The sequence below is a fragment of the Dendropsophus ebraccatus genome, chromosome 12, assembly GCF_027789765.1.
Source record: "Dendropsophus ebraccatus isolate aDenEbr1 chromosome 12, aDenEbr1.pat, whole genome shotgun sequence".
Classification (NCBI taxonomy): domain Eukaryota; kingdom Metazoa; phylum Chordata; class Amphibia; order Anura; family Hylidae; genus Dendropsophus; species Dendropsophus ebraccatus.
In genome coordinates, this window is record NC_091465.1 from 78,862,188 (window position 1) to 78,874,662 (window position 12,475).

The 12,475-nt window shown below is 46.9% G+C and overlaps 1 protein-coding gene across 1 annotated transcript in view; it reads right to left on the minus strand.

The window, feature by feature from the left end:
* Positions 1-762: 762 nt before the first annotated feature.
* Positions 763-12,475, minus strand: part of LOC138768803 (threonine-rich protein-like) — a 55,306-nt gene continuing 43,593 nt past the window's right edge. The window contains exon 5 of the mRNA XM_069946758.1: positions 763-1,175. Coding sequence (XP_069802859.1) covers positions 763-1,175 — 413 coding nt within the window. The remainder of the gene's footprint in view (positions 1,176-12,475) is intronic.

Below are 12,475 nucleotides of genomic sequence, written 5' to 3' on the forward strand. Positions count from 1 at the left end.
TACAATAGCAAAACTGAAATAAAAAAATGCTGTTTGAATTAAATGCACTGTAATATATATATAAATCTCTCTCTGTGTGTGTATATATATATATATATATATATATATATATATATATATATATATATATACATAGCACTCTCACTACAGCGGTCCCGCACACATCAAAAGCCCCTGAAGTCAGGAACGTACATATACATTCCTGCTGCACGGGGTATGTGCAGCAGGAATGTATATCTATGTATTGCTGACGTGAAGGGGTTAAACATTGAAGGGGTTATCCAGCGCTTCAAAAACATGGTCACTTTTCCCCCTACTGTTGTCTCCAGTTCAGGTGTGGTGTGCAATTAAGCTCCATTTACCTCAATGGAACTGAGTTTCAAAACCCCACCCAACCTGGAGACAACAGTAGGTGGAAAGTGGCCATGTTTTTGTAGCGCTGGATAACACCTTTAACTATTACTGTCGGGGACGGGTAATAACGCTACCAGTGACAGTAGTTTAACACTTGTGTTTGCATTATTTTCTAAAGGTGTCATTATGGACTTGGTGACCTCCAAGTGGTCAAATTTAGGTTTCCAAAAAACTAGCATTTTTTCACATTGACTTTAATGGGGTTCGATATTCGATCAAATAGTCGAGTATCCCGGTCTATTTGAATCAAATTATGAACTTTTAAATTTTTTACTTCTTGCTCATCTCTAGCTGTCAATCAGTTAATAGTTATTGGCCTGAGGTTATTTCCTCTCCCCCCCCCTCCTTTTACATGTAAAAGTTTACAATTCTATCAGATACACACACAGAAAATAATCCCAGCAGTAACAGGAGGACCTGAGAATACAAAGTAGAGGGCGAATTATACAGACTAGCGGAATTCATCGCTGCCGTAGTTTTAGTTGTGCTTGTAGGTGTAGATGCAGATCTTGTTGTTTGGGTTGCTGTAGTTGTAGGGCTTGTAGTTGGGGTTGTTGTAGTTGGGGTTGTTGTAGTTGGGGTTGTTGTAGTTGGGGTTGTTGTAGTTGGAGTTGTTGTAGTTGGGGTTGTTGTAGTTGGGGTTGTTGTAGTTGGGGTTGTTGTAGGTACGGTTGCATTCTGACATGAGCTCAGAGGATAATTTCCAATAGAAGTGGCACAGGACGCGACACTAGAACAGCCAAGTGTACTAGTAATACCATCTGTGAGGAAGTAACACGACATTGCAATGTTATAAGGGGTTGCCCACCTTCTTATCCAATATAAAAATATGTAAGTATATATCTGTAGTTCTGTAACTTATGTATACTGCAGGTTATGTAACTTATGTATACTGCAGGTTAGCTGGACACTGTTGCTAAGCTTAGTTGCTAAGGCCTCGCTCTACCCTTCTATTTAGCAGATTAAGGGTGATCCTGTCCATAAACTGGCAGAACACATAACCACGCAGCTCACTATTCATTTTTTATTATTATTATTGTTATTATTATTGCTATCCTGCCCATATAATTTTTGTGCCTATTTTTGTGAAGAATTAAATCCATCATATTTTGCCTATAAGAGATTGGGATCTTTATTCTTAGTAACTTCATATTTTCCTGCAACTACAACCTCGTGCTGACCCTTTTCTGACAGGAAGCGGTTTACTGCCCTCTAGGGGTCTCCCGGGAAAAGGGCGTTAACTGTCTACTAGGGGCATCCTAGGGGAAGGGAGTTAACTACATATGAAGGATATCCTGGGGAAAAAGGGCTAACTACCTACTAGGGGGGATATGACTTATTAAGGGAATCCTGGGGTTTAACTACCTACTAGCAGCACCCTGGAAGGAAGGGTTAACTACCTAATGGGGGCATAATATCACAAGCTTGTTATTCTATTCATAGGGAATAAAAAGCTGACCATTGGGTGTCTGAGTGCCAGGACCCCCACTGAACTCTGTGCAGATGCACTGAACACTGTGATTGGCCGGGAGCTCCAGAGTCCCTACTCAGTCCAGACAGCTGATTGCATGCCCGGCTGTCACTTGACATGGCCGGGTATCACCTCCTATGTCCCTGATGGCGAACCTATGACACGCGGCCGCAACCATGTTCGCTGACACACGGCCGCGTACAGAAAAGTATGCTGCCGCATACCGACTCCATCGCAGCCCTAGCGGCACCAAAACTACAGAAGCCTGGATGCACCCTGGCCTGACCCCACGCTGTGTTGCCCGTTCCACGTACGGGCCGACTTTGGCCCTGCCTTGCTCCTTGTGCGCTCCGTTCTCACCCTCACAAAGGCATCCTAATGAATTGTAAGCCTGGGGAGCAGGGTTTGGGGAGGGATGGGAGAGGGGGTTTAGTGTGTGTGTTTGTGTGTGTGTGTGTGGGGGGGGGGGGGGGATGAATCATGTGGGCATGCTAATGACCGCTGCATGTTGATATTGAATTGTAAACCTAGGGAGCAGTGTGTGTGGGGATAGATGGGGGTCAGGTGGGCTAGTGTGTGTGTGTGGATGGGGGTCAGGTGGGCTAGTGTTTGTGTGTATGGGGATGGGGGACAGGTGGGTTAGTGTGTAGGGATGGGGTCAGGTGGGTTAGTGTGTAGGGATGGGAGTCAGGTGGGCTAGTGTGTGGGGATGGGGGTCAGGTGGGCTAGTGTGTGTGGGGAGGGATGGGGGTCAGGTAGGCTAGTTTGTGAGGGGATGGGGGTCAGGTAGGCTAGTGTGTGTGTGGGGAGGGATGGGGTCAGGTGGGCTAGTGTGTGGGGATGGGGGTCAGGTAGGCTAGTGTGTGGGGGGATGGGGGTCAGATGGGCTAGTGTGTGTGTGTGTGGAGGGATAGGGGGTAGTGTGTGGGGTGATGAATCAGGTGGGCATCCTAATAACCGCTGCATGTTGGTATTGAATTGTAAACCTGGGGAGGTGTGGGGATGGGGGTCAGGTGGAAAACGACTGACAGATGAACAAAGAAGTCACTAAGCGGGTAAGTTAATTATTTTTTTGTTTATTAAGTACAATTATACTGTATATTACAATGACATATTTTTGTAATTTAAACTATAAATGTCGCAAATTATGGTGTTTTTTTCGAAGTGACAAACCATCCGAGTTATGCTCGTTTTTTTGAGACACACCAAGCTCAAAAGGTTGCCCATCATTTTCCTACGCCATGCGGGTAGTGACGCTGGAATTTGACTAGGTATGTAAGTGCCTGACACGAGCCATATAGAATTAGAATAGGGCTCATGAACAGAAATGCCCCAGTGTGGCCCTATCCATAGTTCTCAGAACTTCCAGCAGCAAGGTCTGCCCATCGGGTGAGGAAACAGAATGACTGGTATGCTTTAACTACCTAGTTAGAGCATGACCTGCATATGTAGTTAACATTAGGCAGATTGTGCTGACGCTACAATTCTTGTACTGTGAAAAATCAGCACAATCTGTCTAACGCAGGTACAGAACACAGCTGCTGGTCTGTGCTTGGGGTGGTAACAGGCTGGCATTATTAGGCTGGGGAGGGCCAATATAAATGGTTGCTCCCACCCTGGTATTGTAAGGCTATTACTACTTACTCTGCAGCTGGTTGTTTATGAAAAATAGGGGGATCCCACAAATTTTTTTAACCCCTAGACGACCCTGGACGTAGAGTTATGACATGGAAGTCGGTCACCAGACGACCCTGGACGTAACTGTACGTCCTGGGTGTTTCTCTCTCTATAAAGCGCGCTCCGAAGTTCACTCATTTTACTGTCCCTTCGGCCCCTCTAGGCTCCAGTTTCTTCCTGCTCTACCTGGCATGTGTGCTGGCCCTCTGTGATTTAAAAGGGACAGTGCTTCCCTGATTGGTTGAGCTCCTAGTTACCTCCCTATTAAAGCTACACATCTCTTGACATTCCCTGTTGGAGACTCTGCATGTTTTTTAAAGTGTGTGGTCTTAGCTCTCCATGTTTCCTGCCCCTGATTCCTGCCGTCAGCCCTGCTGTCTTCCCTGATGCCTGTGATTCCTCACATGAGTTCTGCTGTGTACCTGCCTGCCTACATGTCTGTAGCTGCACCTCATCCGCCGCTGTTAGCAAGCTTAGCCAGGGTTAGCGGCCTGGGGGTCGCCTGCTGCAGCAAGCCCATCCTGCCCATCCTGCCGAAACAGCTGTATGTGGATGGTTACCTAGCCTTGGTTTATCCCTTGTCATTACATTGACTTATAGGGCCACTTAATATGGTGGTTTTGGGGGTTTCCTAACAGGAGCTGCCCCTTGGCTGGGTCCTTCCCGGAGGGATATCTGGCTAGTTCTGTGTTTTGAGACTCTTCAATGAGGCTCCACTGGCTCTTCTTTTGCACATTCGTGTTTTCCAGGGGGCAATGCACCTAGGACTTAACTGCATTGAGCGCTTTCACTAGCAGCCGGCAGTGTTGTTGTTTGGCTGGTCTCCCTGAGTTCAGCAATCTGTTTCTCTTATGGCTCTGCTAGGCATTGCTCCCACCTAGCCAGAATCATGCTCCACACTGATGAGGGGCAACACCCCGAAACAGCTGTATGTGGATGGTTACCTAGCCTTGGTTTATCCCTTGTCATTACATTGACTTATAGGGCCACTTAATATGGTGGTTTTCTAACAGGAGCTGCCCCTTGGCTGGGTCCTTCCCGGAGGGATATCTGGATAGTCCTGTGATTTGGGACTCTTCAATGAGGCTCCACGGGCTCTTCTTTTGCATATCCTCTTTTTCTTTTGCATATCCTGCCTTGTGGCAGGCACTGGTGAAGACCAGCGGCCCCTTATACTCCGCTCCCTGGTGCAGTTTACACCAATGCTAGCGGTGGTACAGCCGATCCACAACTCCAGTCGTTACATAAAAGAGGTCATGATACATTTTAGGAGTGTATTATTATAGGTTATAGTAACTAGATTCTGGAAAATATATCCACATTCCCCACAAAAACAAAGCCCATCTCACATCAACAGTGCTAACTCTACGGACCATCAGAGCAGAGAGAATCATAAATACATATAGGAACACCATGTGTCGGCTCTGTACCAGTGCCTTCCTCCAGTCACATGACCTGAGAAACACGTTGTCAGTTTCTGTATTTATGATTAAAATAATCTAGCAATCTCTTCTCTGATGGTCCGTGGAATTTGCGCCGTTGATGTAAGATGGGCCTCGTTTTTGTGTGGAATGTGGATGGGTGTATTGGTAGTGTTGATTGAACTGGTCGGGAAAAGTTTGATTCGAATATCGCGATTTTCTCGAACTTGAAATGAACAGTTTACTGTTCATTCGAGTTAATGTTCATGTTCAAGTTTGTGTGCCTTTTTGCCAGCCAATCAGTGCAGACCCCATAGAAGTGTCAGAAATGTCATTGTTGAGGTAGATAGATATATACAAACCAATCAATCGTACATAGCACAGAACGGCCGCTGTCATACACTGTGTGAACATGGCCTTTAAGTGCACCTAACGGTGACATATACTGGTGCGTTATTGTGATCCACATACATATATATGTGTGCCATTTGCATTACCGGTGTCCTATGTGTCCTTTTGGGCCAACTTAGGATGCAGGGTCCAGTGGTGGCTGCCTCCTATAGCTGCCAGCTGAACCTCAAAGTTGCCTTTTGGCATGTTCTCGCTGCCACCAATGGTACTGACATCTATTCTACTCCAGTCTGCAGAGGCTGCACCCCTATAGCTATGCCGCTGCTTGCAAGCTGTCCTCATCTTTTCAGTTATCCATAGAAAGAAATGCAGTAGTTTACTTTCAAATTTTTTTTTTTACTGTCATTCTTAGAGCCAAGATTCTTCACTAAGTTGTTCCATGTATCTAGTATACTCATCTGGATGGTAATTCCAGCTTCTCCTGGCCTGTATAGGCTTAAAAATTAAACCGAACATCTCCCATTGACTTTTTTTTTATAACACTTTATTTAGAAAGTTTTTCAATAGAAAATTGCACAATACAAGGGAATGCGTTACAGGTACAGTAAAGTACAACAGCATGTGTATTGAGCAAGGGAAGGGAGGTGGGGGGGAAAGGGAGGGATATAAGGGGAGGGAGAAGGTAAAATGGGGATAGAATAGGGGGCGGGGGGGGGATAGGGCTTATGGTGGGAGGGGGGGAGGGCACCACTAAACACCAGTGGCGCAACATGGGGAATACAACAAAGAAATCATCGTACAGTCCGGGTTTTTCCACCTATTACTCTAGACAAACTCTAATCCTAATACAGTAAAAAGAGAACCTGAGTGCATTCATCAGAGATGCTGGTCCTCCCATGCATCCCATTTAACTAGGAATGAGGGGTAGGTATTTTGGCGCCTGGCCACCAAACCTTCCATAGTATGGTTATGGTTCACTACAGCGACAATGCTTTCTATTGTGGGGATACTTGTAGATTTCCAGTTCCTGGCTATAGCTGTTCGTGTGGCTGTAAGAAAGTGGAATATGACCGTGAGGTGGGAAGTGGAAAGGTCATCCAGTCCCATGGACAACAGTGCCACCTCCGGTCCCCACGGCAAGTTAAAGTGTACTATTGTTTCCAGTTTAGTGCGGACCTTGGACCATAGATCCTTCACGGCCTTACACTGCCACCAAATGTGTAATAATGTACCAATTTGGGCCCCGCATCTCCAGCATAGCGGGGAGACGGAAGGGTATAGTTTAGATAATCTATAAGGTGTATAGTACCAGCGGTAAAGGAGTTTTCTGGATGCCTCCAGGTGATTCTCACACTTGGACACTTTATAAGGTAATTGAAAGGCAAAGGCCCACTGTTCAGCAGTAAAGGATCGTCCAAGGTCCAATTCCCATTTGGTCTGGAAAGGGAAAGTATCGGGGCAAGACAAGGATATGATGTGCAGGTAAGCTGCAGAAATGCCCTTGCTTTTGTTAGTAGGGTTCAGGAAGTGTTTCTCATATAGTGTCGGAGGGCTGTCCCACAGCCAGTCCAGGGAAGAAAGAAGGTGTCTTATTTGTAAGTATTTGTAAAATTCTCGGTTGTTAAGATTAAATCTATCAGCTATATCCCTAAATTGCATTAAAGTCTGCCCTTCTGAAATATCCCGTACAGTGCGTATGCCCACATCCAGCCAAGCCCGAAGGTCAATATTATCCAGGGAGTTTTGGATGGCTACCAGTGGTATGTCCTTAAGTCGGGCTGGGCAAAGGTTTCTAGTAGGTGACTCCATAAGCCACATCTTAAGGCCTGCTTTAACAGTAGGTGTGAAGGATAGTTGGGTGGGGGGTAGGATGCGTGAAGCCCAGAGCCAGTCTGACATGGAAGTTACCCCAGAAGAACGGGCCTCCATGTCCACCCATTTAGGTGCCATAGAGTTACTGTGCCACCATGTGCGGATCTGATCCATCATTGCTGCCCTATAGTAGGAAAGGAGACAGGGGCATCCCAACCCCCCTAAGCGAGTTGGTGCGTAGAGAACCCGTGCTGCCACTCTGGGTTTGGAGTTATTCCATATAAATTTCATGAGAATGTTTTGCAATTTACGAATAACAGGGAGAGGGATCACTACTGGCAGGTTGCGGAATAGGTATAGTATTTTAGGTAATAACATCATCTTGGCCGCATCAATGCGACCAACCCAAGATATTGGCAACGTGGAGTAAGATATTATGTCGGAGTTGAGTTGGGACATAAGGGCTGTGTAATTCAGGGAGATGAGTTTGTTTGGTGATTTGGTTAGTAATATTCCTAAGTAGGAGATGTTACTGTCTGACCATTGGAAGGGGAACTGTAGCATTAGGTACCTTTTAGATGTGGGGGTGACATTTATATCTAAAATAACTGATTTTGTAATATTGAGCTTGTAATAGCTCACAGAGCTGAATTTTTCTATGATGCTCATTACAGCGGGGAGGGATTTATGGGGATTGGTGATGGAAATGATCACGTCGTCCGCAAATAAGCCCACGCGGTGATCAAGTCCATCCAAGGTTATACCTGTCAAGTCAGTGGACAATCTGATATGCTGGGCAAAGGGTTCCATCACCATGGCAAAAATCAGAGGGGACAAAGGGCACCCCTGACGGGTGCCATTGGTGATGTAGAAGGGGGCAGAGAGGGAACCAGCGCTCAGCACTCGTGCTTTAGGAGAGGAGTAAAGGGCCATAATGGCCGTAAGCAATCTGGGAGGTATACCAAAAGTCTCCAACACAGCCCGGAGGTACCCCCAATGCACTCGGTCGAACGCCTTCTCCGCATCCAAAGAAAGGAGCAGAGAAGGCGTTCGAGCGGAGCAGGTCCTGGAGATAATGTTAATAAATCGCCAGGTACCATCCAACGTCTGGCGACCTGACACAAAGCCAACCTGGTCGTTATTAATGACAGTTGGGAGAATATCCACTAATCTTGATGCCAATAGTTTTGCGTATAGTTTAAGATCCGTATTTAATAATGAAATGGGCCTAAAGTTAGCAGGGGTATCGGCTGTTTTGCCAGGTTTTGGCAATGTGACAACTATAGCCTCTAGCATTTCTGTAGGGGGACGGTGGCCTAATGCGAAATCATTAAAGAGACGGGTTAAGTAAGGTGCCAGGGTTGGACCATATAATCTATAAAATTCGTTAGTCATTCCATCAGGGCCTGGCGATTTGTGCGGTTTTAGGGATCTGAAGAGTTTACATACTTCCTCTTTAGTGAACTCAGAGGCAAGTTCTTCTCTAACGGACAGTGGAAGGGAGGGAAGATTGGCATCCCGCAGGAAGGAGGATATGGCCTCCTCGGTTGGTTGTGAAGTTTGGGTATTATCTACAAGATTATAAAGGGTGGTATAATATTCAGCAAAGTAATTTGCCATACCCTGAGGGTCAAACACATGCGTTCCATCGGGTTTTATAAGATAGGGAATGCGCATTTTAGCTGTTTTGTGCTTGAGTTGTTTAGCGAGAAGGGCTCCAGCCCTGTTGCCCTGCCAGTAATGAGACATTTTTAAACGACGTAGGGCCATGTCGAATTTGTGCAGGTTTAGTGAGTGTAATTGTGCCTGTATTTTGGATATGGCTACAGCCCTGTCCGCTGTGAAGGCCGCCTTATTAAGTCTGTGTAGTTCAGCTAGTTCGCTTTGTAAGGACAGTTGGGTTTGCCTTCGACATTTCTTATCATAAGCAGTTTGACTGATAAAATGACCCCTGATGGTGGCCTTAAAAGCACACCAAAGCGTGCTGTTGGAGGTGTCACCAGTGTCATTCGACAGGAAGAAACTCTGAATTTGAGTAGATGTGGTTGTCTGGTAATCAGGGTGCTGTAGTATGTAATTATTTAACCTCCATACGGAGTTAGGGTGGCAGGGGTATGACTCTCTGAGAGTAAGGGTTATCGGGGCGTGGTCCGACCATGTGATTGTTTTGATCTCAGTGTGGTCGACCAGTGGCAGAGTATTCTTGTCTACTAAGATATAATCAATTCGCGTATAAATCTTATGTGGGGCTGAATAGATTGTGAAGTCCTTTTCTGTCGGATGCCACACCCTCCATGCGTCATATAAACCAGCCTTAGCTATAATAGAGGACATCCTAGTGGGCTCTGTTACAGGAACTGCGGATGTGGAGTCCATAGAGGGCCAGAGTGCGTAGTTAAGATCCCCTATGACCACATGTGCACCTTGCACCCATTCTGCTGCTCTCCTTAGGGTAGAACGTAGGAAGGCATCTTGTTTTCTATTTGGAGCATAAAGAACTGTTAACGTGTAATCCACATTGTTTAGGGAGCACACCAGCACAAGGAACCGACCTCCAGCATCCACCTCCACCCGTTTGAGTGCAAAAGCGACTGTGTCACGTATGGCTATTGCCACCCCCCCCCCCCTTCTTATTAGGGGCTGGAGCGGAAAAAACATTAGGGAAGTTTCTATGTTTGAGCCTAGGAATGTCTGTGTCTATCAAGTGCGTTTCCTGAATACATAGGATATCTACTTTAGACACACGGGCTTCATTCCAAAGCATTGATCTTTTGTAGGGGGAGTTTAGCCCCTTGGCGTTAATGGAAAGAATTTTGATCCCCATTGGGAGGTAGGGACCTGGATGCCGGAGGTCGGCCCATACAGAGTATGTGCCATGCGGTCACAGGTAGGAATGCAACGGAGAGGACATTTAGCATGCACTGTGATTGGGGGTGGTACAGACCGGACAAGAACAAACAAAACATTACAACAAACAACAAGTCCTGTTTGGTACTTGGGATAGTGTCCATAGAATCGTATAGGGGGAAGTGTACGTAAACGTACAGGGGGGAAGAAAAGGATAACTTACAAAACGTCATGTAACCATATAAACGGCCAATATAGAACACAATAGGCCCCTCTAGTCAAGTGCAAAAAAGAAAAAGAAAGACGATGAACAGGAAAAGTTGCACCTGGGTCTTAGAGGTAGTTCAGCAGTTAAGATACTGCGGAAGTCGGCAGTATATCAACGCTGGAGATTCATCTAGCGGTGCGTTTCTTCCTAGTCACAGTGATCCACTCCTCCTGGACTCTGGCGTTTCGTCCAGTTGGGCGTATTTCAGCTGCATCTTCCTCCTCCAGCAGTCCCCAGTCGGTGCATAAACGACGTAGCGCTGCCGGTGTCTGTGCCACATGCTTGCTTCCTTTATAGGAGATTATCAGCTTCACAGGGAAGCCCCATTTATAGGCAATGGCGTTATCCCTGAGTATTTTGGTTCCCACAGCAAATTCTCGTCGTCTGGCAAGCGTTGCCGCTGATAAATCAGTAAAGATCAGAATATCTCTGAAGCGCTCAGGTAGATCTGGGTTGCATCTCGCTGCATTCATTAGCTTTTCTTTAGTACGGAAAAAGTGGATCCGCGCTATAGTGTCTCTTGCTGTGTTGGGGGCCAGATTTTTAGGCTTAGGAAGCCTGTGTGCCCTGTCAATCAGGAGATCAAGCGCTTCAGCCTGAGGTAAAAGTGCCACAAAATAATCTGTGAGGAAATCTTGCAAGTCCTCCTGCTTCACTGCTTCAGGAATGCCCCTAAAGCGCAAATTATTGCGCCGAGACTGGTCCTCCATGTCAGCAATTTTTAGTTGTAGTGCCGCGATTTCATCCTCCATATTGTTTGTAGTGTCCACAACTAAGTTGTGGGAGGTAGAGAACTCCGCCATCTTTTCCTCAATATGGGCAGTGCGACCTCCCAGGGACGAGATCTCTTTTTGCATGGTGGTGATGGCCGAGTGTATCTCAGCATGAAGGGAGGTTTTGAGATCTGCCATCATAGCTCTCATCATAGGCTCGGTGACTGGGGCAGCCTGCGAGGAGGGATGATGAGGTGATAGCATGTCTGCTGCCGTGAGGTGGAATGGCGCCAACGCTTGGGATGAAGTGTGGCCTCGCTTACCCTGTGCGGGAAGATCAGTGCGGGGTCCAGTCTTTGTGGCGAGCTGCTGCGGGGAAGCTCCACTATCCGCCGGGGAGGATGGCGATGCCGACGGGGAGCTGCTCGAAGCAGGAGAGAGGGATGCAGGGAGCCGGGGTGCACTTAGCTGTGAGGAGGAGAGACCCGCCGCGCCATCTTGGGAGCCGGGTGCTGCTGGAAAGAAGTGAGTGAGCTTCATCGGGCTCTTCTTCTTTTTCCCTCTGGTCCTCATAAATGTCGGGTAGCTTGTCCCGGTTACGTACGGGGTAGCCGGTTGAGCGTTTTGTCGGGGCTGTTAGCCGTTATGAGCCGCTTAGGCCGATACAGAGAGCGGAGCTCCTAGTCTAAGCGTCCGCCGCCATGCGCTGCTAACCACGCCCCATCTCCCATTGACTTTAACAGGGTTTGAGTCGAACTTCAAACCAAACACCACTACCATTCAAAGTTTGACTTGAACTTTTAGGCTATGTTCACACTACGTAAGTCTCCGGACGTAGCGCGTTCCGGAGACTTACGTAGTTTGCGCATAATGGAAAGTATACGATGTACGGCGCACAGTTCACACTACGTAAGAACTTACGCGAGGATAGGATTTTGAGGACGAAAATGCTGTAACTTACGCCCGTAGAGTAACATGCGGTCCCGTACGTAGTCTTTTTGTGCCGATCCAAAAGGTTGTGTGGGGTGTCCGGGGCTAGGCAAAGATATCCAAGTAAAAGACCGCTGTCAGATCGCTATGTAGAGCGCTCGGGAAGCGTAAGTAGACTGCGGGCGTAAGTTCGCGCTCCGTACGTAGCCGGCTGCAAGTAGCGTAAATCCCAGGCCGGAGTTTACCGCGTATATGTCCGGCCGCGAAAATATACGCAGTGTGAACATAGCCTTACTGTGCTTATCACTTATTACTGTTCGCTTGGTCTGAAGCTATCTGACCCATTGAGAGGAGAAGTGCCCACTCCTAGCAGCTTGATCCGTGACTTGCCATGTCTTTGACTACTATACATGTTTAGCGGTGTTGTGCCTGATTAGCACAACACAAATGGGTGAGCTTATTCACTGAATTTTTTTTATTCTATTTTAAGAGATGATGGTGCACTAGGTGAGTGCACCCATTCGTTTTTTCGTTTTCTCTATTTAGCATTTTTTGCAGATTCTGGAGAAGG